Here is a 27,875-nt window from a genome sequence, read left to right as displayed (position 1 = left end):
TGCTCTCCATAAATCGCCCTAATTATTCTCATAAAACAATCTCCAAATTGCAGTTTGTCTATTAATTTAAATAAAAATTCCCAGTGCAATCGATCAAAAGCTTTCTCTGCATCCAAAAAAATAAATACTGCTGAAATCTGATTTTTCTTTTTTAAATATTCCAATAAATTTACAATCTGTCTAACATTATTCCTCATCTGCCTCCCCTTTATAAATCCCGATTGATCAGTATGAATTCTTTGTTGCAAAATTAACATTAATCTATTCGCTATTATTTTAGCAAAAATCTTATAATAATTATTCAAAAGTAAAATCGGCCTATAATTCCCAGGTTTAGTACAATCCTGTTTTTCTTTTGGTATCAATGAAATAAAAGTAGTTCTCCATGATAAGGGTATTCCCCCTCCTAGTTGTATCTGATTAAATAATTCCGTAAGTGGGCCTACTATCTCATTCTGTAAATTTTTGTAATAAATTGCTGTAAGTCCATCCGTACCAGGGGTTTTCCCCATTTTTAATTGTTTTATTGCCAAAATAATTTCTTCAGAAGTTATAGGCCGATTCAGTTCTCCCCTTTGTTCTAAGGTTAAACCTTTAGCCTTATACTCTTTCAAATAATTATCAATATCCATGTTCAAGATTGTATCTTTAGCATATAAATTTGTATAATATTCTAGAAATCAAAGAGAGTGTAGTTTCTTTTTCACTGGACTATATTTGAAAAAAACCTTTGCACTGCTAAGATTTTGTGATTGATCCAGTCAACAAGTGAGTTTCATCACTGAATGGATATTGGAACTTAAGTGATCTGGGTAGTCTTCCATGTGTCAAATGAATGAATCATGATTAATGAAAGAGCTTATTGGAGCACTGTGACATGTTTGCTTTTTCATTGTAATGTAAACTTTTTTCTTTTTTTCTCATCTTCTGCAACCATTAAAGATATCCTTTTATTTGAATCTTATAGACAAAGAGGATGGCAGTAAGAGCACTCTGGACAAATGAGGATAACAAGCAACATTGAACAGCAAAGCAAGTCAGTCCAGAAATCAAAATATTTTCCATTTCCTTCACAGAGCCTACAATTCTTCATCTTCCTCAGCAAGTGAGAGAGAAATGAGAGAAAATCAGGAAGAGATTTCTAGCTGGGAAAAGTAGAGTGTGAAATTCAAGCATATATTACACAAAAAGTCACGGGAGATTATTTTTCCATTGAGCAAAAGAGGGAAATACCCGGAAGTCAGTGGGGAGGAAAAGGTCAATTGGAAAGCCACATAGAACAGACAGTCTGAATTCCAGCCTTATTAGCCACCAGAGGAATCACACAGGAGAGAAAACCATTGAGTGTTCTGATTGTGGGAAATGTTTCTGTGATAATTCCAACTTGGTGATTCACCAAAGGACTCGCACAGGAGAGAAACCATTTGAATGTCCTGATTGTGGGAAAAGTTTCAATACCAATTCCAGCCTGGTTAGACACCAGAGGATTCACACAGGAGAGAAACCCTTTAAATGTCCTGACTGGGAAACGTTTCAGTCAGAATTCCAACCTCATTTGCCACCAGAGGATTCACACCGGAGAGAAACCCTTTGAATGTCCTGACTGTGGGAAAGATCTTAGTACTAGTGTTAACCTTATAAATCATGTCCTTATATACACAGGGGAGAAACCGTTCAAGTGCCCTGAGTGTGGACAGTGCTTCAGGCAACAATCCACCCTTATCACACACAGGAAAATCCACATCAAGCCTCAAGTAAGAAGTGTAGAGAAGTGTAATTTGACTACAAAGAATTTGTAATGGGGAAAAGAAAAAAATGGAACATATTACTTTGATAATGGTTATCTGGCCTTCAGCGTAAGTAGTTGCTGGATATTTATTTTTGTAGAAATTGGGCAATTATGTAAAAATCTTTTTGGGAGCGTTCTTTGCGTTTTTGTGATGGTAGATGATAGAATTTCCATCTTCCAGGAGTCCCAGTCTTTTTCTTCCTGGGTGCCCCAAAGATTTTCAACCTCAGAATTTTCCAGCCAGCATCTCTTGGGGATTGGAGCTGTGAGACTATAGTTAAGAGATCGTAGCTTCTCATATAAGGAGAAAGCAAGAGGAGAAGAACGGGGGTTCAAAGTTTATCTTTTCCTAACAGTTTCAGAAATTCAGTGCACCGTGTGTATGTTCAAATTGTGTCAAGAATGAGGCACACAACTGGAAGAAACCATATGAACAGCAAATATGTTGGGGAGGTTGGGACAGTGACAAAAGCAGTGTAAAATTTCAGATGTAAAGGCTGTTCTGCCCTGCAGGTGACCTTCATGGTTCAAGAGCCATAAGAAGCAATTAGATTGAAACATGTCAGTTTCTACATTCTCCTCAGATTTTATTCCATTGGTGGTACATGCTTTAAAACTGGTTCGCCTTCATATTATGGTTGACTTGTGATTTGATGGACGTTTTCTTTTCTTGAAAACAATACGGAACTGATAATGCCACTGCTGTCTTCTGTGATTTTTTTAAACTTCTATACCTAGAAAACAAACACAAGGTTTCCTAGTGGTGCACCATCCATTTATTATCCTGGACCTGGCAAAGGAATGTACCCAGGTACAATAGCGTGTTTCCCTCCTTCGGGGCAAAAGTTTCTTACCTGGGCCAGTACACTGGGTTACCTGGTCCTGGGCCTTCAGTTGTTGACTCTCCCTCCTCCTTTGATTTTGTGGACCAGAGTTGTCAATTTAGTTTGGCTGAGAGCCTGCAACTGGAAGCTAGGTCTCAGATAACTCTAAGTAGTTTAAATCAACCGGCACCCCCCCAAGAATTTACTGAGAAAAGCAACCCCTTGAGGCCCTCAGGCCCCACATTGAGTGCCAAGATTGTGAGATATAAAACCCCCAAATGGTATACTCACAATGTAAAGACAGATCTGGTTCACAATTCAAAGGTTTATTTCAAAAAGCGTTTGCAAAGGCGGCCTCCAAGTCTCTTCCCAAGCAGATTCCCGGTGGCGGGGTGTTGTAAAATGACCGCTCTGAAGCTGGGGCAACCAGACTAAGTTTTCTGTGCAGGAGCGGTGTTTAAACGGAGTGATGGTACGGATGAGTGATTGGCCAACTCACAGGTAAAAAAGAAAAATTTTAATACCTTTAAAAAGTGTCCCAGAGCTGAAATGAACGGCTAATTGGCACTTGGGAACTTCAACGGAGGGAGAAAAACAAAGAGGAGGTTAAAATACCAAAGCCCAAGAAAGAAAATTTTTGACTTTTACAATTAGATTTGGAGAAACTAAAAATAAGAAAAGAAAAAGAAACGCAAGGAAAAGTACTTTTTATGTGGATTTAAAATATTTTTGACAGCTTTGACATTTAGTTAGTCTGAGAATATTGTGGATTTGAGAGAGACATCTGCTGGTGGAAAAAGAGTACTGGAATATTGGTTGGAAGATAGAAGAGAAAATAACAGCTGTGACCTTAACTACTAAAAGATACCTTGAAACTTTAAATTAAGAAACAAAATTGAAATGTTAAAAAGTGGTATGGGAATTTTGAGAAATATATTTTGTACATGGAGAAATAAGATAATTAATTGATATTATTGTAAGAGATTAGGAATTAAGGGTGAATAGTGATACTGTTTATGTATTATGTTTTAAGAAGAGATAAAAAAATATGGAAAAAATAGGGCTGAAATTGAACATCTAAAATGTATTTGGGGAAAAAAAGAATAATATGATAGAAGCTGAAATAACAAGATATGGTAAAAAATGATTAATTTGTGATAAAGAATTATATAAAAGAGATGAAAATGGAAAAAGTAGGAAGATTGGAATATCTTCCTCACATATAAGATGTGATCCAGTCAACACTGTTCATAAAATATGTAGGATGGAAGAAAAACTCTAATAAAACTTGTTTACAAAAAAAAAGTTTGAGTGTACTGTAAGAAGTAATCATGCTCCACCCACCCCCGAATGAAATATTTTGGGAAATTTTCAAAGAGGTAGAATATTAAATTCCCCAAAAGAGGAATGGAGAAAAAAAATCTTAACAAAGGCAGAAAGCAGCCCCAACAGCTTCCTGAAATCTTTAGAGGTGGATATTTTGTGCCCATTAAGATATCCAGGCCAGGTATTCAGAAACAAAAAACCTTCAACTCCAATTATGGGATTAAAATTTGCATTCCCCCACCCAAATTCTAAGGACAGGACATGACCTTTTAGGACATAATAGGATTAACCCACCACCACTGAAATCACAAAACACAAAAGCCCCTTCATAGCACAATCCTTCATACTTCAAAGTCACAGAAACCTATAAAGCTCCATCCACTCATTCAGCCATTTTGTCAGCTTTCTCAGAACTACATAATGTTGTTGGTTCTGCTCATCAATAAACAGAATCTTTTTCAATCAGCCTCCATTTTATTTCCAGCGTCCTTCTCCCGGCTTGGAACCAAATCAGATTTTTCTTCCAACAGTAGCCACATTTATGGGTGTATGTATAATCTCTCTCCAGGATTTACAGATACGTAATTCTACCAGTAAAAGAGGGGAATTGGTTTGTTTTTTGACATGTTGTTTTCAACAACAACATGTTGAAAAATGAAAACCCTTAAAACGGGAGCAGAAAGCTAGGACATGGATCCTCCTACTCAGCACAACACATTCTCCACAGGATTGTGAAGAGACCCTGTAAGTCTACGATGACCAAACCTCAGAAGGCATTGAATTGCTCCTTTGCAAACTAAGACATTTTGTGAAAAGTCTTGCAGGAGTTGTGCCTTTTGATACAATGGGCTAGAAAAGGTGCTACCAGACTCCTCCTAAGGAGTCTTATAAACCTTTATAAGGTTTAGTTATTGGCAAAAAGGCAGCATCTCCAGCCAGGAATTGCATGGGTGAAAGATGGTGGGCCTTGTAGTCCAATGGCATCTACAGGTCTGCCTCACCCCTCTTCAACATCAATGCATTGCTAATTTGCCCCTATTGCAAATGGATTAGCGGATGCACATGCAAGTTTCTTTTATTATTGCAGTGATTTTCAGTCTCTATTTTTTTAAAATCTGGGTGCTTGCTTTTCAAACCTTGGCTTTTCTTGGGGTTGATATGGGTGACTCTCTCTTGCGGGACCCAGATGGAGGACTTTAGTGTTGTCCAGTGGCACCCCAGTCGCCCCCTCCCTGCAACGGCTTCAGCGAATGGGTTAAACGCAGGGACCTTTCCTCTTGCGCCTAGAGATAAGGCAGGAAAAGGGAGCTGGGAGCCCAGTTTCCACTTCCACCCATTCCTTTGCCAGGTTATGCCAGGATATGCTGAGGTGATCCCCTCACAGGGAGAGTCAAACAAAGCTATAAACAGTAGCCAACATCAAAACAGATCATGCCAAACAAACCTTATTTCATTCTTCGACAAAATGACTAAATGAGTGTGTAATGTATCTTTAAACTTTTGGAGGGAAATTTGGGCGGGAACAAGCATGTTGCTGATTGGTTCAAGCATAAGCCGAAACTGTATAAAAGGAGGGATTTTGTCGGAGGGTTTTTGCTGGGTTCACTATAAACTAAAGTGCTGTTGTCACTCACTGGTCTCCTGCCTCGTTATTGCCCGAATTTAACATTGGCGACGAAGGTGGGATTCTGAGGTAGCGAGATCAGGAAAAAGAGCTGAAGGAGCAAAAGAAGACGCGAACCCAGCCAGTTCAAGGGCGGATAGTTAGCGATGTCCAGCTACACGCCGCCAGCGCCATTTGACCCAGCAAAAGAGAAATGGGGGTCATACATGACCCGTTTCAAAAGCTTCCTAGAAGCAAACGAACTGCAAGGAGTTTCGGATAATAGGAAGGGCTTATTTCTTGAGCCACTGCGGTCCAGAGGTTTTCGATACCGCGGAGTCACTTTCAGAGCCAACGCTGGTACAATCGGTATCGTGGCAAACTCTGCAAACCCTGCTTAAAACCATTTGCACCGGTACCCTCAAAGTTCATCCAACGGTTCAAGTTGAGGCAGCGGGTACAGCAAGAAGGCGAGTCGATAAGCGTGTACATGGCCGCGTTGAGGAAAGCCACGAACCACTGTGAGTACAGATATTTGGAGGACTCCTTACTCAAACAGCTCATTTGTGGGGTTAGAGACATCCGATTGCAAAGGCGGCTGCTGTCTAAGAGCAACCTAACTTTGGCAATAGCCCTGGATGAAGCCAGGGCTCACGAGATGTCTACAAAAGCGGCAGAAACATTGCAAAAGCCGAACGCACAGGGTACCGGGGCAAAGACAACACCGGTCCACAATGAGGAAGTCCAGGCCGAGTCAGAAGGTGAGGAAGAGGAAGAGGTTTTCCACACCGGCCGGTCGGAGAGAGGGGACCGGGGTGATTGCGTGAGTTGCGGGGGCCAACATCAACGACAAAACTGCAAGTTTAAGGACACTATTTGTCGGCGGTGCGAAAAGAAAGGTCACATAGCGCAGGCCTGTCGAGCCCCCCAACCTTCCCGCCAAAAATTCAAATCGACCAATCAGAGCGCTGGATCGGCAAGGCGACCCGTGATTGGCTCAAACAAGAAAGGCGCGAACTTAAACCAGACCGCTGTGAGAGTGGGCCTCGCATCGACCAAGGTGGAGAAAAAATATTTTTACCAAGACGTACATTGAAGGAGTGCCGTGCCAGATGGAAGTGGACACCGGCTCATCGATCACAATTATGTCTTGGGGCACCCTCGTGAAAGACTTGCCAGCCGTTGCGAAGCGCCAGCTACAGACCCAGAAGCTGAGAGTGCAGGACTACCAAGGAAATCGAATCCCTGTTCGAGGGGTGACGTCCGTCCAAGTCAAGTATGGACAGTTCAAAAAGACCCTACCCATCACCATAGTCGATGGAACCTTACTGAGTTTGCTAGGACTGGACTGGTTCCGAGCTTTGGGCATGGGAGTGACCGGGGTCTTCAGAAACGAAGTCGACCTCAAGGCCGAACTGCTGAAGGAGTTCGAGGACGTTTTCAAAGACTGCCTGGGCAAGTACGAGGGGACCCCTATCTCTTTCAATCTAGACCCGCAGGTTGCCCCTATCAGGTTAAAGGCTAGGAGGGTCCCATTTGCCCTTAAGCCAAAAATTGATAGGGAATTGGACAAGCTAGTTAGCCAGGGAATACTAGTGCCCGTTGACCATGCGAAATGGGAGACACCCATAGTGACCCCAGTCAAACCGGACGGATCAGTCCGGATTTGTGCTGACTACAAGGCAACGTTAAACAAAGCGTTGCAAAAGAGTGCATACCCCGTTCCAGTAGTGCAACACTTGCTGCACTCGTTGGGACAAGGGCAAGTTTTCGCCAAACTCGATTTGGCTCAAGCCTACCAGCAGTTACCCGTAGATAGCAGCACAGCCGAGGCGCAGACAATTGTCACGCACCGGGGTGCTTTCAAATGCACTCGACTCCAGTTTGGAGTTAGTGTGGCCCCAGGGCTATTTCAAAACCTAATGGAGCGACTTTTACAGGGTTTACCCAGGGTGGTACCTTATTTCGATGATGTATTGGTATCAGCTGAGAATTTAGAGGAACTGGGAGTTAGACTAAGAAAAGTTTTGGGCATTTTCCGGTCTGCCGGGCTTAAAGTTAAGCTTAACAAATGCCAAATTGGGGTAGAATCCGTGGAATTCCTAGGCTACCGCATAGACAGGGAAGGGATTCACCCCACGGAGAGCAAGGTAAGGGCCATCAGGAAGGCCCCAGCTCCCAAAAATAAAACGGAGTTACAAGCATTCTTAGGTCTTGTCAACTTCTATGCGGTATTCTTAAAACACAAGGCAACGATAGCCGAACCGCTACACAAATTACTAGCAAAGAAAGCTGTTTGGTCCTGGGGGAAGGCGGAAGCTAGGGCATTCGAAGGGGTAAAAAACCTTTTGTCTAGCGATAGCCTCCTCATTCAATATAATGGCACGTTGCCATTAGTACTAGTTTGTGATGCATCTCCCTATGGGGTGGGGGCTGTGCTCAGCCACAGATTGCCGAATGGAACGGAAGCCCCTATAGCATATTACTCCCGAACAATGTCCCAGGCCGAAAGGAACTATAGCCAACTAAATAGGGAAGCATTGGCGATAGTCTCCGGGGTGAAGAAATTCCATGAATATGTTTTGGCGAGACTTCGAGATAGTCACGGACCATAGGCCCTTACTAGGCCTATTGGCAGGCGACCGCCCAACACCCGTTGCACTTTCACCCAGGCTGACCCGTTGGACTATCTTCCTAGCGGCATACTCTTATAAATTGATCCACCGCCCCGGAAAAGACGTAGGGCATGCGGACGCTCTAAGCAGATGCCCTTTACCAGGGCAATCGAGGACCCCACCCGGGATTCCAGTCTTATTAATTGACTCTTGGGACTCTGGCCCAGTCACATCTAAGAAGTGGCTAGGCATCTTACAAGGACATTACAATAAGGACTGTAATCGGTTGGGTACAAGAGGGTGGCCAGCTGCGCCGGGCGAGCGGTTCAAAGACTTTGCGAAAAAACAAGGGGAACTGTCGGTTCAAGGGGGGTGTCTGTTATGGGGGGATAGAGTGGTCATTCCAAAAAAACTACGGAAAAATGTATTGGAACTATTGCATGTGGGTCACCCGGGAATCGTGAGGATGAAGAGTTTAGCGAGGAGCTATGTTTGGTGGCCCTTGATGGATCAGGAAATCAGCGACAGGGTAGGGAGATGCCAACCCTGCCAAGAGTCACGGCCACTACCCCCTACAGCCCCAATTAGAGAGTGGGAGAAACCCCAGGGGCCATGGTCCAGAATTCACAATGATTTTGCCGGCCCGTTCCACGGGCAAACCTTTTTAATTGTAGTAGATGCCTACTCAAAATGGTTAGAAATTATCCTTATGAGATCCATGACGGCTGAGGCAGTCATATCAGTCCTAAGGCACCTGTTTGTAACCCATGGGTTACCCGACACCCTGGTCTCCGACAACGGCCCGCAATTCACGGCAACTCAGTTTGAGGGGTACTTGGCAGAGGAGGGCATCAGACATGCCCTCTCGGCGCCTTTCCACCCGGCGTCGAACGGACTTGCAGAACGATTCGTTAGAAGCGCAAAAGAAGCGTTATCTAGGATAAGTCTAAGTGATTGGCAAACAAAGATAGACTTCTTTCTGGCAGTCCAACATAGAACCCCAGTAGCAACAGGCAGAAGCCCGGCGGAACTATTGATGGGCAGAAAGCTCAGGTGCCCGTTAGATCGTTTAAACCCAACCTACACCCCAGATGGGTACAGGGGAACACAAGGAAAAATTAGGGAAATGGCAGTTGGGGACCCAGTGTGGGCACACAACTATAGCGAGGGTCCAACATGGTTAAAAGGAACAATCCTTGGAATAACGGTCCAAAGTCATACTTGGTTGAGTTAAAGACAACCGAGTATGGGCGCCACATAGATCAAGTCAGAAGCGAATACCAAACAAATCAGAAACAAATCAGCCAGGCCCTGACTACCAAATGTTTGAACCCACAGCTGATCTGAACCCGGGAGGCGCAAGACTTATCTGAGTCCGATGAAGTCCAGCGACGCCAACCGGTTCCTCAGGAAGACAGCAGGGACGACTCTGCCAATAATCCAGGGCCGGACGGCCAAGAGGAGGAGCTAGGAGGAACTAAAAGTCCCTCCGAACAGCTCGACTCACTCCCCGAGAATGAATTGCGCAGGTCCGAAAGGGTCAGGAAACGCCCTTCCTACCTGCGTGACTACGTTGAGAAATGATATGCTAAATAAATGTAAATATAGGTACAATGCGTTCTGGGAGGGGAGGAGTGTAATGTATCTTTAAACTTTTGGAAACAAGCACGTTGCTGATTGGTTCAAGCATAAGCCGAAACTGTATAAAAGGAGGGATTTTGTCGGAGGGTTTTTGCTGGGTTCACTATAAACTAAAGAGCTGTTGTCACTCACTGGTCTCCTGCCTCGTTATTGCCCGAATTTAACAGAGTGGACCAGTGAAATGCTGTGGACATAATATACTTAGATTCCAGGAAAGCATTTGATAAAGTAGATCACAGACTACTTCTTGGCAAGATAGAAAAATGTGGGATAGACAGCACCCACACAAAATGAGTTTCTAACTGGCTGACCAATCGTATTCAGCATGCAGTCCTCAATGGAACTACACCCTCATGGAAGAAAGAAAGCAGTGAGATACCTTCAGGTTGCAGTTTAGACCCAGTACCAGTCATGAAATCATTTTTTTTTACTACTGGTTCTATTGGCGTGGTTTGGTGGGGTGATGTGGCTTGGTGGGCATGGCTTGGTGGGCATGAACAGGGGAAGGATACTACAAAATCCCCATTCCCTCCCCACTCCTGGGAGAAAGCTATTGCAAAATCTCCATTCCCACCCCAGAAATGGTATTTGCCGGTTCTCTGAACTACTCAAAATTTCCGCTACCAGTTCTCCAAATTGCTCAAAATTTCCACTACCGGTTCTCCAAATTGCTCAAAATTTCCGGTACCAGTTCTCCAAATTGCTCAAAATTTCCACTACCGGTTCTCCAGAACCTGTCAGAACCTGTTGGATTTCATCCCTGCCCACTACTCATCAAAATGTACATAAACAATCTAGACAAGGGGATAGAAGGGGAACTTATCAAATTTTCAGATGACATTAAGCTGGCAGGAATTGCCAATGTCCCAAAAGACAAGCTCAAGATCCAAAAAAAGACTTGACAGACTTGAACAGTGGCCCCATCTAACAAAATGATATGACACAGATAAAAGTTTTACACTTAGACCAGAAAAGCCAACTGCATAGGTATAAACTAGGTGAATTGAGCCAGTATAAACTGGTTTAATGCCCGTAACTTTGAGGGGGATCTTGGAGTCCCAGTGGACGATCACTTAAATGTGATCCAACAATAAGTGATAACAGCCAAAATAACCAGTACAATCCTAGGCTGCATTAATACTTGGCTCAGTTGCAAAGGTCGGTTGCTAGGAGTCGGAAAGGACCTGCTGCCACGTAATTAGTGAAAATATCTTCCAAAGGACTTGGTGGAGACTGGACAAGCGTGTTTTTCCACCTCAGGTCGCTAGATGGCGATCAGGCAACATCTTTGCCTAGAAAGCCACACAAACTTTAGTGCCCGCCCTTGAGCTTGAAAGAGGAGTTTTCAAACCATCGAGTACTGCATTGCTAGAAAGGATGGGAAGAGAGAAGTGCAGAGAAACTTCCTCTTCCGGATGACTCGTGGGAGAAAAGTGGTGGGCAGAGCGGCTTTTCTACTCTTCCCAGGGTCGAAGCAGCAGCTGGCAGGTGAGTTGAGGGCAGGTGGGAGGAGAGTCGGGGAGCAAGTCGGGCTGTTCGGTTCCCTCCACGGCCTGGAAGCAGAGAAGCAACTGGGCTGAAGCAGGTCAGCTGCTGCTGCTGCAGGTTCCTTCCCTCCCCAAATGGAAGCCCACTGGGGCTGCAGGCTGTGAAACTGGTGGCTGGAATTTTCTGCTGCTGGGAAGATTGAAAAAGTCTCTTTTAAATAAAAGTTGATTCTTTGGGAATGGCTTCCCTCCAGAGGTTGTGGCTGCTCCGTCACTGGAGGGTTTTAAGGGGAGATTGGACAGCCATTTGTTCAGAATCGAATAGGGTCTCCTGCCAGAACAGGGGATGGACTAGAAGACCTCCAAGGTCCCCCCCAACTCCATTATTCTGCTTTGGACCTGATTTCTCAGGGCAACAGGTTCAGACTCATGTGCCTCTGGTTTTTTTAGGTTGTTGACAAAATGAGGTTGGGATAAGAGGGCCTTTATACAGTCTTTGGGGTTGTGTGATTGAAATGCTCCATTTTAATGGTGGTGGCCCATTATGTCCTAAAAGTCCTGTCCTGTCCTTCTTAATCCCATCAACTGGAGCTGAAGGTGTTTTGTTTGTGAATAGATTGGCCCTCTCTTTCTAAATGGGCACAAAATCTCCACCTCTAAAGACTTCAGGCATCTGTTGGAAACTGTTGGGGCTGCTTTCTGCCTTTTTAAAGATTTTTTTTTCTTCATTTCTCCTTTGGGGAAATACAATATTCTGCCTCTTTTAACATTCCCCAAAATATTTCATTCTTGGGGAAGGGGCTTTTTTTTCTTTTTCATTAGCATACATCATTTTCTAACATTCAATTTGGGCCGGTGAATAACGCAGGCTGGTAAAGCCTGTTATTAAGAACACAAAGCCTGCAATTACTGCTGGTAAAGCCTGTTATTAAGAACACAAAGCCTGCAATTACTGCAGGTTCAAGCCCGGCCCAAGGTTGACTCAGCCTTCCATCCTTTATAAGGTAGGTAAAATGAGGACCCAGATTGTTGGGGGGGCAATAAGTTGACTTTGTAAATATACAAATAGAATGAGACTATTGCCTTATACACTGTAAGCCACCCTGAGTCTTCGGAGAAGGGCGGGGTATAAATGTAAACAAAAAAACAACAAAGAAAAAAATCAATTTTATGTCTCACTTTCAATTATTTTCACCTATAAACCATTCTATCTTTCATATTTCATTTACTGGTCTATTTTTCTTAAACAGTATAGTTCTTCCTTGTTTGCTTCTTGCATATATTTCTTTTCATTCTTGTATCATTTACTAACTTTTCAGTTTTATACCTTAATTTCAATTAATTTCTTTATTTTTTTCAATATTTAAAACATATTTCTTTACCATCCAGTATAGTTCTCTCCAATCCATGCATCCTCAGACAACAAAACATAATCCATTTTATCTTTCACATTTCATCTACTTCTCCATTTTACATTAAATAGTATATTTCTTCTTTTTTGCTTCTTACATACACTTCATTTCATTTTTTCTTACTTCCCTTTTACAATAATCTATATATTTCTTCTAATTTACTTCTTACATACAATTTCTACTACTACTATCCTTCCTTTAAATCAACCTATTGATGTTTTAATTTCCTTTCTGCTATCCATTTTTCTTAGAATAGAATAGAATAGAATAGAATTTTTATTGGCCAAGTGTGATTGGACACACAAGGAATTTGTCTTGGTGCATATGCTCTCAGTGTACATAAAAGAAAAGATACGTTCATCAAAGTACAACATTTACAACATTCACAACACATTTCTTCCCCTTTTAACCATTTTCTTTCGGTCTCTCCAAAATTCCAATTCTTAATGTTTTCCTCCCTTTCTCCCATTCTCTTATCTTCTTCTTTTTTCTTTTTCTTGTATCTTCCTTTCGGCCTCCTTTCTCTAATTTTTATTCTTTTAATTTTCCCCCTCAATCTTTTCCCATTTGTTCCTCCTCTCTTCTTCTTTGAGAGATATTTCCCCCTGTCCATTTTTATTCTGCCACTGTTAATCCCAGTGTAATCGTTATGTTATCTTCAATTATTTCCTTTTCAACATTGTATTCTTGCTCCTCCCGTCTCTCACTCATATTTTCTTTCTCCTCTCTTCTTTTACATTTCAACCATTCCTCTGCTTCTTTATTTCCCTTAAGTGATTCTCGCACCTTTTGAAGCATCTCCCTTAGTTCCTCATACTCATACTCCCAACTCTCCATGTTATCAATTTAAAGAGAAAGGATTTAATTCGAATTCAAGTCCATATAATGTCTCTTTTTTCTTTCCAAATAATGTCCAATTCAAAAGTTCATATAAACTGTTCCAATTTGAGTCTTTATTCTTTCCGCTCCTTTTTGAAATCGTGCCCCAGCTCTTTAAACAATTACTCCTCCAGTCATTTCCTTTTTGAAATCGTGCCCCAGCTCTTTAAACAATTACTCCTCCAGTCATTTCCTAAGGTGGTCTAAGTAATGCAATCCTTTCCACCAGCAGATGTCTCTCTCCAATTCACAAATCCCCCCCCCACAATAAAATGTCACTTGTTAATCCACAAAGATAATTACTTCCTCTTCTTCAATTAAATCCTTTTATTAAAAATACTTTTCCTCAGTTTTCTTTTTCTTTTGTTATTTTTAATTTCTTCCCAGTCCAATTTTAAATCCAGATGGAAAGTTTCCTTTTAGGGCTTTGATCTTAAAGGTCCTCTTTGTTTTTTATTTTCCTTCACTTTGAGTTTCCGCATGCCAATTAGCCACTAATTTCAGGTTGGAACTTCTTTCAAGTTTTAAGAATGTTTCCTTCTTAGCTGTGAATTGGCCAATCACTCACCTGATAACAATACTCTGTTCAATCACTACTCCTGCTCAAATCTTCCATGTGGCCGCCCTGGCTTTTGACAGCTCCTAATGACTGTCTTCCCATGCCACTGGGTCAGAGGCTAATGCCGGCGCTCCAGGGAATTTAGAACTTCCCTGTTTGCACCGGCCGATGCTTCCTTTCTTCACTGTCCCTCCAGGACAGCTATGGTCCAGAAAGGACCCCCAAAATGACTGGAATTTTGGCGTTCTCTCCAGAGCACCGAGACACACCGTCCCGTTGCGACGCTGGCCAACTTACGCATGATGGTTTGTATGAGATGTTTGTGCTGATATGCTGTGTTTGGTTTTCGTCAAACGTGTCACTGCATTATGGCCAACCATCTCACTTTGGTCTGGTCTGTGCAAAGGACAATGTTCCAGAATTCCTGTGATTTGTTCAGTCTTTTTCTAATTGCACTGTCATGAATCTTAACATTTAACATGCTGACCAGCAATTGTGTTGTAAATGTTGTACCTTGATGAACGTATCTTTTCTTTTATGTACATTGAGAGCATATGCACCAAGACAAATTCCTTGTGTGTCCAATCACACTTGGCCAATAAAAAATTCTATTCTGTTCTATTCTATTCTAACTGAAACCTGTAGAGTCTCAAATAAAAGTCTTTGTTTTTTAGCAATTTCTCTGGCCATTGCATCGTCTGACCCTGGGGTGTATTTTCTTGGATATCTATTCCTGGGAAGATTGGCAACTGTCTGGGATGTTTCCCACTTATGAATAATCTTCCTCACTGTAGAATGATGGATTTTAAATTGTTTAGAAATGGCCGTTTAAACTTTCCCAAATTGATTGGCAGCAACAATGTCTTCTCTAAGATCATTGCTGGTGGATTTTTGGCATTGTGTTAACACACACCTCAATGCCAAAGACCAGGAAACTCCTACAACTTCAGCTTTTATAGATGTAGTCTACTAGCTAATGATCAATTGATCAAGGGCACTTTATTAGCAGTACTTGGCTGCTAGTTCACCTCTTTATACACAATGGAAGCAGTGAGAAATTTCCTAATGGTGAGAACAATTAACCAGCAAAATGGTTTGCCTTCAGCCATTGTGGTGCTCCATCACTGGAAGCTTTTCATAAGAGACGAAATAGCCGCTTGTCCAAAATGATATAGGGCAGTGGTAGTCAACCTGGTCCCTACCGCCCACTAGTGGGCGTTCCAGCTTTCATGGTGGGCGGTAGGGCTTTTGTCCAATACTGAAGCACTTTCCTTTTTAAATTTCTGAAAATATACTATTTGTATTGCCCGCGCATAAGTTTAGTTCACATTACGTAAGTGAAACTAAATGGCGCTATAGTGCAACCGCAAACAAAAGAGCCTCGTCCCCGAATAGCTCGCGCATCTGCCCTCAAACCACCCAGCTGTAACAGACAAGCAGAGCTGGTAGCCGGCGGCGCCCCCCAAACCCAATCCACGATGTGCGAGAGGCATACACGGCGCATTACTGTGGAACCGGTGGGCGGTTAGAAAATTTTACTACTAACAGAGATACAAAAGTGGGTGGTAGGTATAAAAAGGTTGACTACCCCTGGTATAGGGTCTCCTGCTTGAGCAGAGGCTGGATTAGAAGACCTGCAAGGTCCCTTCCAATTCTGTTATTCTCTTCTGTTCTGGTCTGCTGATATTTATGATACCCTGATAAGTAAAACCATAGAAATGATAAAGGGTTTAGTTTCTTTTTCACTTTACTGTATGTGAAAACAACCCTTTGCACTGCTAAGAATTTGTGATTGACCCAGTCAACAAGTGAATTTCATCATTGAATGGATATTCAAACTTGGATCTGGGTAGTCTTCCATGTGTCGTGAGTAATGTAAGAGCTTCTTTGAGTATTGTGGCATGTTTGCTTTTTCATTGTAATGTAAATGTTTTTCTTTTTTTTCCATCTTATGCAACCATTTTATGCACAATTAAAGATACATTTTTATTTGAATCTTATAGACAAGGAGGACGGCAATAAGAGTGCTTTGGACAACTGAGGATAAAAAGCAACATTGAACAGCAAAGCAAGTCAGTCCCGAAATCAAAATATTTTCCATTTCCTTCACAGAGCCTACAATTCTTCACCTTCCTCAGCAAGTGAGAGAGAAATGAGAGAAAATCAGGAAGAGATTTCTAGCTCGGAAAAGAAGAGTGTGAAATTCAAGCATACATTACATGAAAAGTCAAGGGAGATTATTCTTCCATTAGGTAAAAGACGGAAATATCTGGAAGTTACTGGGAGGAAAAGGTCAATTGGAAATCAATGTAGAGCAGACAGTCCTGATTGTGAGAAAATTGAATGTCCTGATTGTGAGAAAAGTTTGTCTCAGAATTCCCAGCTCATGAAACACCAGAGGACTCACACAGGCAAGAAACCCTTTGAATGTCCTGATTGTGAAAAAAAATTCACTACCAATTCCAACCTTATTAGCCACCGGATGATTCACACAGGTGAGAAACTCTGTAAATGTCTTGAATGTGGGAATAGTTTTAGTCGGAATTCTGACCTTGTTGCACATCAGAGGACTCACACAGGAGAGAAACCATTTGAATGTCCTGTTTGTGGGAAAAGTTTTACTCGTAATTCCAGCCTGGTGATACACCAGAGAACTCACACAGGAGAGAAACCCTTTGAATGTCCTGATTGTGAGAAAAGTTTCAGTACCAATTCCAGCCTGGGGAAACACCAGAGGACTCACACAGGGGAGAAACCCTTTCAATGCCCTGTTTGTGGGAAAAGTTTTAGTAGTAATTCCAACCTGGTGATACACCAGAGAACTCACACAGGAGAGAAACCCTTTGAATGTCTTGTTTGTGGGAAAAGTTTCAGTCAGAATTCCATCCTGGTGATACACCAGAGGACTCACACAGGGGAGAAACCGTTTCAATGTCCTGTTTGTGGGAAAAGTTTCAGTCAGAATTCCCATCTTATTAGCCACCAGAAGATTCATACAGAAGATAAACCATTTGAATGTTCTGAGTGTGGAAGACGTTTCAATCTGAATTCCAGCCTGGTGAAACACCAGAGTACTCACACAGGAGAGAAACCCTTTAAATGTCCTGATTGTGGGAGAAGTTTCAGGACCAGTTCCAGCCTCGTGAAACACCAGAGGACTCACACAGGAGAGAAACCTTTTGAATTTCCTGACTGTGGAAGAAGTTTCATTCGAAATTCCCACCTTATTAGCCACCAGAGGATTCACACAGCAGAGAAACCCTTTGAATGTTCTGATTGTGGTAAAAGTTTCAATCAGAGCTCTCATCTCATGATGCATCAGAGGACTCACACAGGAGAGAAACCCTTTAAATGTCCTGATTGTGGGAGAAGTTTCAGTACCAATTCCAGCCTGGAGAGACACCAGAGGATTCACACAGCAGAGAAACCCTTTGAATGTTCTGATTGTGGTAAAAGTTTCACTCAGAGGTCTAATCTCATGATGCATCAGAGGACTCACACAGGAGAGAAACCCTTTAAATGTCCTGATTGTGGGAGAAGTTTCAGTACCAATTCCAGCCTGGAGAGACACCAGAGGATTCACACAGGAGAGAAACCCTTTGAATGTCCTGATTGTGAGAAAAGTTTCAGGACCAGTTCCACCCTGCGGAAACACCAGAGGACTCACATAGGGGAGAAACCGTTTCAATGTCCTGTTTGTGGGAAAAGTTTCAGTGAGAATTTCAACCTAGTGATACACCAGAGAACTCACACAGGAGAGAAACCCTTTGAATGTCCTGATTGTGGGAAAAGTTTCAGTATCAATTCCAGCCTGGTGAAACACCAGAGGACTCACACAGGAGAGAAACCCTTTGAATGTCCTGATTGTGGGAAAAGTTTCAGTCAGAATTACAGCCTGGTGAAACATCAGAGGACTCACACAGGAGAGAAACCATTTGAATGTTCTGAGTGTGGAAGAAGTTTCAGTACCAATTCCAGCCTAGAGAGACACCAGAGGATTCACACAGGAGAGAAACCCTTTGGGTGTCCTGTTTGTGGGAAAAGTTTCAGTGATATTTCCACTCTGGTTAAACACCAGAGGACTCACACAGGAGAGAAATTATGAGTGTCCAGCCTGTGGGAAAGATCTCAGCACTAGGTTTAACCTTCTAAATCATATACTTATACACATAAGGGAGAAACCATTTAAGTGTCCCAAGTGTGGACTGTCCTTCAGGCAACGTTCCACTCTTATTGCACACAGGAAAATCCACATGAGACCCAAAGTGATGAGTGTAGAGAAGGCTTGAATTTCATTTCTAATGTCCCGTTTTAAGTCCAGTTGAGAAACTGACTATTTAATTAGACTACAAAGAATTTGTAATGGTATTGGGCTGATTTTTTTTTTTTTTTGCAAATATGTAATGATATTAGATGGGATGGGAAAAAAAAGAAATTGCAACCTATTAGTATGATAATGGTTATCTGGCCATCAGCAGAAGTGGTTGTGGGATATTTATTTTTGCAGAAATTGTGCAATTATGTAAAAATATATTGGGAGCATTCTTTGCATTTTTATCATGGGAGATGATAGAAATGCCACATATAGAGTCCCAGCCTTTTTCTTCCTTGCCTGCCCCAAGATTTTCAGCCTCAAAATTCCCCAGCCAGCATCTCTTGTGGATTGGAGCACTCGGACTATAGTTGGAGATTGTGGTTCCTCGTATAAGGAGAAAGCGAAAGAAGAGAAGTAGAGGAGTTTCAACTTTCATTTTTTCCTAACAGTTCCAGGAATTCAGTGCACTAAGCACGTCTGTTCAGATTGTGTCAGGAATGAGGCACACAAGTGGAAGAAACCATATGAATAGCAAATATATTGGGGAGTTTGGGGTAGTGACAAAACCAGTGTAAAATTTCAGATGTAAATGCCGTTGTGCCTTGCAGGTGACCTTCAAAGGTATGGTATGGGGAAAGTAGGATACATGGTTACTTTCAAAGACACTGTATAAGAAATGTTTTTTTGTTCGTTTGGGAGAAAATTAGAGAACAGCATTATTTGAAGATACCACTTTGGCTTTCAACAATGGAAGCACTTGTTCATCAAAATCTATATATATATAAAAGCAAAAAGCACTCACGCCATAATCATGAAATCTCCAGAACGTAAAAGCTTACAAACTTGAAATTTGCCACGTATGTTCCTCTTGGCTTCTAGGTGCTCATTAAGAAAGGATTTTTCGAAATGATCATCAGATCATTAGTATTTTCTATATTATAACACACACTGATGCTAATGAGTTAGATGTTCTACTCCCCCTTCCAACTTGAAAATAACTCTGGAGAGAAGGAGATAGCATAGGACAGGCTTCCGTCGGGTAAGGCTGAGGGAGAGAAGGCTAGAAAGCCTGAGGGAGAGAAGAGGTGTCAGGGAATGTAGATTTAATAGCTGTAAGCTGATGGAAGGTTGTAAGCGGAAGCAACTGAAAGCTGATGCAATGGGAATGATTCATCATTTGGAATCGCTGGTTTAAAACTCTGATGGGGTCCACACAAGACTGTTACCATTTTAAGAGGTGTCTATATATAGAATAGAATAGAATAGAATAGAATAGAATAGAATAGAATAGAATAGAATAGAATAGAATAGAATTTTATTGGCCAAGTGTGATTGGACACACAAGGAGTTTGTCTTGGTGCATATGCTCTCAGTGTACATAAAAGAAAGATACATTTATCAAGGTACAACATTTACAACACAATTGATGTTCAGTATATCAATATAAATCATAAGGATTGCCAGCAACGAGTTATAGTCATACAGTCATAAGTGGAAAGAGATTGGTGATGGGAACTATGAAACGATTAATAGTAGTGCAGATTCAGTAAATAGTCTGACAGTGTTGAGGGAATTATTTGTTTAGCAGAGCGATGGCCTTCGGGAAAAAACTGTTCTTGTGTCTAGTTGTTCTGGTGTGCAGTGCTCTATAGCGTCGTTTTGAGGGTAGGAGTTGAAACAGTTTATGTCCAGGTTGCGAGGGATCTCTAAATATTTTCACGGCCCTCTTCTTGATTCGTGCAGTATACAGGTCCTCAATGGAAGGCAGGTTGGTAGCAATTATTTTTTCTGCAGTTCTAATTATCCTCTGAAGTCTGTGTTTTTCTTGTTGGTGACCATTAGAGGGCATCTCTCTCTCTTGTGTATCTTATTGCTTTCCTTGTGTTCGTAGCTGTATGATAAGGTATCTACCATGTATATGTATGTATATATTTAGTTGTATATAAACCACTGTTAATTATCTAAAGGCTCTGTGTTCTGTGTGCTGTGTTTTGCTCCTGGGTTTATCTCATAATACTAGTCACAGCAAAACTCTGATAAGGTGATAGGATAGGAGATGTTTCTGTGTGGCAAGCCTGAGGAAGAGAAGGGGAGAGGAGAGGCTGACTCTCATTAATTTTCAAGCTGTAAGGCACATAGTTTCATAGCAAAGCACAGATATCCATCTAATATCACTAGTATGGGAAATATCATTAGATATAAAGACACTCTGAATGAAACGGGTAAGTTCAAAAATAAACAAGAATTGAAAGAGCAAGGGATTGATGAGGTTTGCAAATACAATCTAGATATGAAAAAGTTACTAAATTATATGGTTCTTATACGGATTTGACAGAATTGGGTAAGATAATTGGGTAAGATAACAGAAGAGAGGGTGATAAAGGAACTTATAGCTGTTTATTGGGTATCAAATTAGAAGAAGAACAAGTGAAGAATGATAGCATGGGCAAAAAAAAAATTGGTTATACAATAGAATTAGAAAAATGGCAACAACTATGGGATAGAAACTACAAATCAACGTCAACCGTATATAAAGAAAACTTATATAAGAATTTTTGTAGAGGGCATTTTCCACCAACAAGATTGGCAAAGATGTTTGAAGATAAATCAGCTAAATGTTGGAAATGTCCCCAGACACCTGGGTCTCATTATATGTGGTGGATATGCACAGAAGGCAAAAATACTGGGCAGAAATATGTGATTGGAGAAGATGTTACAACAACATATTAATTTGAAACCCGAAATATTTTTGTTGAGGATTTTACCAGAAGCTTATTGTAAAGAAAATGTAATAATAACTGCAGCTAGAATTATATTTGTACAAAATTGGAAAAGTGAAGAAATTCCTACGGATGAGAATGTGATTAGGAAAATATTTGAACGTGCAGAAATGAATAGGTTAACACTTGCAATTAAAGAGAAGGAACAAACTAAATAATATTGTATGGGAACTATTTTACCGATGGTTAGAGAATAAATATGAAAGCTAGAAACAAAAGTAGATTGGTGAAATATAGAAAATATATTAATGAATATGGCTGTAAATTTTGTTATCGCACAAGATATTTGTACCCTGTTTACACACTGTTTAATGGAAGATGGATTGTTTGTATTAAAATAAAATAAAAAATTTATTGAAAAAAAAAGTGGTGCTCCATCAATTGAGGCTTTTTAGAAGAGATGAGAAAACCATTTGTCTGAAATGGTATAGGACAGTGATGGCTAACCTTTTTGCCATCGCGTGCCAGGAGGGAGTGGGTGGGAGGGTCACGTGCATGAGTGGGTAGGACCGAAAGTTAGCAAACGGGTCATTTTCGACCTCCAGAGGACCTCCGGTGGGGGGTCGGGAAGGCCATTTTCACCCTCCCCAGACTCCTAGAGAGGCTCTGGAGCCAGGTGAGAGAGAAAAATGGGCCTTTCCCACCACCTCCCGAAGCCCTTTGGAGGCAGGAAACAGCCTGTTTCCCTACTTCTGGTGGGCCCAGAAGGCCCGAAAAGCAGCTGGCCGGCACGTACATGCGCGCCAGAGCTGAGCTCGCATGCCCACTGATATGGCTACACGTGCCACATGTGGCACGCGTGCCATAGGTTCGCCATCACGGGTATAGGGCGTCCTGCTGAAGCATGGGTTGGATTAGAAGACCTGCAAGGTCCCTTCCAATTCTGTTATTCTCTCCTGTTCTGTTGCATGATATTTATGATACCCTGAGAAGTAAAACCATATAAATCAAAGAGAGTGTTTTTTTTTTATTGAAAAAGTTTTTACAAAATTTTTTTAACCCCCTTTACCCCCCTCCCCCTCCATCCCCTCCCCCCTCCCTCCAAAACCACCCTCCTCCCTCCCCCCCGACTTCCCAGACCAAACACAAGGTATAGTTCAAAAAGAAAACAATCGTACGCTAAATTTTCCCTAACACAAATTATAGTCCTCCCCTTCTTCTCAAATCCTAACTTCTCCCATACAAATCAGAGATAAATACATCCTATCATTCAACGGCAATCTGATATCTCTTAATCTGATATTTATTTTGCGTATATTCAATCCATTTTTTTCCATTCAGTTAGATATTTTTCTTGTGTAGTGTCTTTCAAAAAGGCTGAGATTTTGGCCATTTCAGCCAAATAGTAACTTTCAATATCCATTTTTCTATAGTAGGTAATTCTTTTTTCCTCCAGTATTGTCCTATCAATAGTCTTGCTGTTATTAAGTTTAAAATCAGCTTAGTCTCAGTTACTGTACAGTCTGTAATAATTCCCAATAATAAAAATTGCGGTAGGAACTTTATTTTCTTTTTCAAAACATTTTGTATAATCCACCAGATCCTTATCCAAAAAGCCTTAATCTTCTTACAAGTTCACCAAATATGAAAATACGTAGTACCACCACAATTACATCTCCAACATTTCGCTTGCATATCTGGATACATACATGATAATTTCTTAGGTTCTAAATGCCACCTATAAAACATTTTATAAAAATTTTCTCTTAAGTTCTGTGCTTGTGTAAACTTAACATTTCTAACCCAATTTTTTCCCCAAGTTTCCAAAAATATTGGTTCCTGAATATTTTGTGCCATTTTATCATACAATCCTTTACTAAATCCCTTTCAGAATCTATTTCTATCAGCACATTATACAATCTCTTTATATGCGCCTGGGTTTGATTTCTAATTTGTTTTACCAAATTTTCTTCATTCTGCATGATACCAATTTTCTGATCTTTTTTCCACCTAGCTCGTAATTGCCCATATTGGAACCAAGTATAATTTCTCCCTTCTTTTAGTGTATGCAAGGATTTTAATTATAAATTACCTCTCTCAGTATATAGAAGATCTTTATAAGTAATCATTTCCTGTTTCTGTTCTATATTTATATTCTCTATTGCATGCCCGGGATTTGCCCAAATAGGAATTTGGTAATTTAACTTGTGATAATATTTCTTCCAGACACGCAGAAGAACATGATTCTTAAAGGCTCTATCCACTTTTTTTATCATACAATAAATATGCATGCCATCCATATAATAAATCATAACCTTCTATATTCAAAATCCTTTCCTCCGTTAAATTAAACCAATCACTTATTACAGAAAGAGCAGCTGCTTCATAATATAATTTAAAGTTGGGCATTTTTAAACCTCTTTCAAATAAAACCTCCTCTTTCAAATAAAATAAAATAATCTTGAATTATTTTCATTTTAACTCGCTTTTTTACCTTCCCATATAAATTTATTAATTCCAGTCTGCCATTCTTCCAAATTTTTATCTTTTTTAATTATTGGTATCATCTGAAACAAAAATAAGTATCTAGATAAAACATTCATTTTAATAGCTGCTATTCTCCCCAATAGTGATAATTGTAATTTTTTCCAACTGAGCATTTCCTTCTCAACTTTTTGCCATAACACCTCAAAGTTATTCTTATACAATTTCACATTTGATGAAGTAATATAAACCCCTAGATATTTAACCTTTTTTACAATTTCAAATCCTGTTGTTTCCTCTAATTTTTATTTCTGTTGTCTAGTCATATTTTTTGTTATCACTTTTGATGTATTCTGATTTACTTTAAACCCTGACACCTTTCCATATTGACCAATTATTTCCAACAAACATACACTTGAGTTTATAGGATTTGACAAAATAATCACCAAATCATCTGCAAACGCTCTCACTTTATACTCATGTTGTCTAATTTTAATTCCCTCTATCTCCTTTAACTCTCTTATTTTATCTAGTGGCTCCAAAGTTAAAATAAACAATAATGGTGATAAAGGACACCCCTGTCTTGTTCCTTTCGCAATCTTAAAAGCTTCTGTCAAACTACCATTAATTATTATCTGGGCTGTTTGCTCTCCATAAATTGCCCTAATTATTCTCATAAAACAATCTCCAAATTGCAGTTTGTCTATTAATTTAAATAAAAATTCCCAGTGCAATCGATCAAAAGCTTTCTCTACATCCAAAAAAATAAATACTGCTGAAATCTGATTTTTCTTTTTTAAATATTCCAATAAATTTACAATCTGTCTAACATTATTCCTCATCTGCCTCCCCTTTATAAATCCCGATTGATCAGTATGAATTCTTTGTTGCAAAATTAACATTAATCTATTCGCTATTATTTTAGCAAAAATCTTATAATAATTATTCAAAAGTGAAATCGGCCTATAATTCCCAGGTTTAGTACAATCCTGTTCTTCTTTTGGTATCAATGAAATAAAAGTAGTTCTCCATGATAAGGGTATTCCCCCTCCTAGTTGTATCTGATTAAATAATTCCTTAAGTGGGCCTACTATCTCATTCTGTAAATTTTTGTAATAAATTGCTGTAAGTCCATCCGTACCAGGGGTTTTTCCCATTTTTTATTGTTTTAGTGCCAAAATAATTTCTTCAGAAGTTATAGGCCGATTCAGTTCTTCCCTTTGTTCTAAGGTTAAACCTTTAGCCTTATACTCTTTCAAATAATTATCAATATCCATGTTCAAGATTGTATCTTTAGCATATAAATTTGTATAATATTCTAGAAATCAAAGAGAGTGTAGTTTCTTTTTCACTGGACTATATTTGAAAAAAACCTTTGCACTGCTAAGATTTTGTGATTGATCCAGTCAACAAGTGAGTTTCATCACTGAATGGATATTGGAACTTAAGTGATCTGGGTAGTCTTCCATGTGTCAAATGAATGAATCATGATTAATGTAAGAGCTTATTGGAGCATTGTGGCATGTTTGCTTTTTCATTGTAATGTAAACTTTTTTCTTTTTTCTTTTTTTCTCATCTTCTGCAACCATTAAAGATATCCTTTTATTTGAATCTTATAGACAAAGAGGATGGCAATAAGAGCACTCTGGACAAATGAGGATAACAAGCAACATTGAACAGCAAAGCAAGTCAGTCCAGAAATCAAAATATTTTCCATTTCCTTCACAGAGCCTACGATTCTTCACCTTCCTCAGCAAGTGAGAGAGAAATGAGAGAAAATCAGAAAGAGATTTCTAGCTGGGAAAAGCAGAGTGTGAAATTCAAGCATACAGTACACAAAAAGTCACAGGAGATTATTTTTCCATTGAGCAAAAGAGGGAAATACCTGGAAGTCAGTGGGGAGGAAAAGGTCAATTGGAAAGCCACATAGAGCAGACAGTCTGAATTCCAGCCTTATTAGCCACCAGAGGAATCACACAGGAGAGAAAACCATTGAGTGTTCAGATTGTGGGAAATGTTTCTGTGATAATTCCAACTTGGTGATTCACCAAAGGACTCGCACAGGAGAGAAACCATTTGAATGTCCTGATTGTGGGAAAAGTTTCAATACCAATTCCAGCCTGGTTAGACACCAGAGGAGGCTTTTAAATCCTGGGTTTTTTTTCTTTTTTTTCCCCCCCTTCGGCTGAAGAGGGTTTTTGAAAAAAACCTTTGCACTGCTAAGATTTTGTGATTGACCCAGTCAACAAGTGAATTTCAACACTGAATGGATATTGGAACTTTGATCTGGGTAGTCTTCCATGTGTCAAATGAATGAATCATGATTAATGTAAGAGCTTATTGGAGCATTGTGGCATGTTTGCTTTTTCATTGAAATGTAAACTTTCTTTTTTTTCTCATCTTCTGCAACCATTAAAGATATCCTTTTATTTGAATCTTATAGACAAAGAGGACGGCAATAAGAGCGCTTTGGACAACTGAGGATAACAAGCAACATTGAATAGGAAAGCAAGTCAGTCCCGAAATCAAAATATTTTCCATTTCCTTCACAGAGCCTACGATTCTTCACCTTCCTCAGCAAGTGAGAGAGAAATGAGAGAAAATCAGGAAGAGATTTCTAGCTGGGAAAAGTAGAGTGTGAAATTCAAGCATATATTACACAAAAAGTCACGGGAGATTATTTTTCCATTGAGCAAAAGAGGGAAATACCCGGAAGTCAGTGGGGAGGAAAAGGTCAATTGGAAAGCCACATAGAACAGACAGTCTGAATTCCAGCCTTATTAGCCACCAGAGGAATCACACAGGAGAGAAAACCATTGAGTGTTCTGATTGTGGGAAATGTTTCTGTGATAATTCCAACTTGGTGATTCACCAAAGGACTCGCACAGGAGAGAAACCATTTGAATGTCCTGATTGTGGGAAAAGTTTCAATACCAATTCCAGCCTGGTTAGACACCAGAGGAGGCTTTTAAATCCTGGGTTTTTTTTCTTTTTTTCCCCCCCTTCGGCTGAAGAGGGTTTTTGAAAAAAAACTTTTAAAGCGTTTTGATCTTTGCTCAGCCCCGCGATCATCAGAGGGTTTTTTTTTATACTTTTAAAGGCATTTTTCGGCTGAAGAAAAACTTTTAAAAGTAAAAAAAACCCCTCCTGATGGTGTGGCTCAGCAGAGGCGGGGAGGCGGTGCCAGGGATTTTTGCTATCGGTCCTCCAAACCAGATGCTGCCATTGCTACCTAATCGGGGAAGCCGGTGCGAACCGGGAGCATTTCTCCCCTGAGAGAAACCATTTGAATGTCCTGATTGTGGGAAAAGTTTCAATACCAATTCCAGCCTGGTTAGACACCAGAGGATTCACACAGGAGAGAAACCATTCGAATGTTCTGAGTATGGAAGATGTTTCAGTCTGAATTCCAGTCTGGTTAAACACCAGAGGACTCACAAAGGAGAGAAACCCTTTAAATGTCCTGGCTGTGGGAAACGTTTCAGTCAGAATTCCAACCTCATTTACTACCAGAGGATTCACACCGGAGAGAAACCCTTTGAATGTCCTGACTGTGGGAAAGATCTCAGTACTACGGTTAACCTTATAAATCATGTCCTTATAAACACGGGGAAGAAACCATTCAAGTGTCCTGAGTGTTGACAGTGCTTCATTCTCTACAGATTTTATTCCATTGGTGGTACATGCTTTAAAACGGGTTCTCCTTCATATTATGGTTGACTTGTGATTTTATGGACATTTTCTTTTCTTGGAAACAATATGGAACTGATAATGCCACTGCTGTGATTTTTTAAAACTTCTATACTTAGAAAACAAACACAAGGTTTCCTAGTGGTGCACCATCCATTTATTATCCTGGACCTGGCAAAGGAATGTACCTGACCACCCAACTACAATAGCGTGTTTCCCTCCTTCAGGGCAAAAGTTTCTTACCTGGGCCAGTACACTGGGTTACCTGGTCCTGGGCCTTCAGTTGCTGACTCTCCCTCCTCCTTTGATTTTGTGGACCAGAGTTGTCAATTTAGTTTGGCTGGGAGCCCGCAATTGGAAGCTAGGTCTCAGATAACTCTAAATCAACCGGCACCCCTCCAGAATTTACTGAGAAAAGCAACCCCTTGAGGCCCTTGAGCTCCACATTGGGTGCCAAGATTGTGAGATATAAAACCCCCAAATGGTATACTCACAATGTGAAGACAGATCTGGATCACAATTCAAAGGTTT

General features: G+C 40.6%; 1 protein-coding gene across 1 annotated transcript in view; it reads left to right on the top strand.

Moving 5' to 3' along the window:
* Nucleotides 1–20,832, top strand: part of LOC131190352 (zinc finger protein 850-like) — a 33,319-nt gene extending 12,487 nt beyond the window's left edge. The window contains exons 4-6 of the mRNA XM_058167673.1: nt 1,663–1,754; nt 11,171–11,286; nt 16,248–20,832. Coding sequence (XP_058023656.1) covers nt 1,663–1,754; nt 11,171–11,286; nt 16,248–18,240 — 2,201 coding nt within the window. The 3' untranslated portion in view covers nt 18,241–20,832. The remainder of the gene's footprint in view (nt 1–1,662; nt 1,755–11,170; nt 11,287–16,247) is intronic.
* Nucleotides 20,833–27,875: the final 7,043 nt, after the last annotated feature.

This window comes from Ahaetulla prasina, chromosome 2 (genome assembly GCF_028640845.1).
Source record: "Ahaetulla prasina isolate Xishuangbanna chromosome 2, ASM2864084v1, whole genome shotgun sequence".
NCBI classification, from domain to species: Eukaryota; Metazoa; Chordata; class Lepidosauria; order Squamata; family Colubridae; genus Ahaetulla; species Ahaetulla prasina.
The sequence above is the reverse complement of the archived record's forward strand: the minus strand, read 5'-3'. Positions and strand labels throughout refer to the sequence as shown.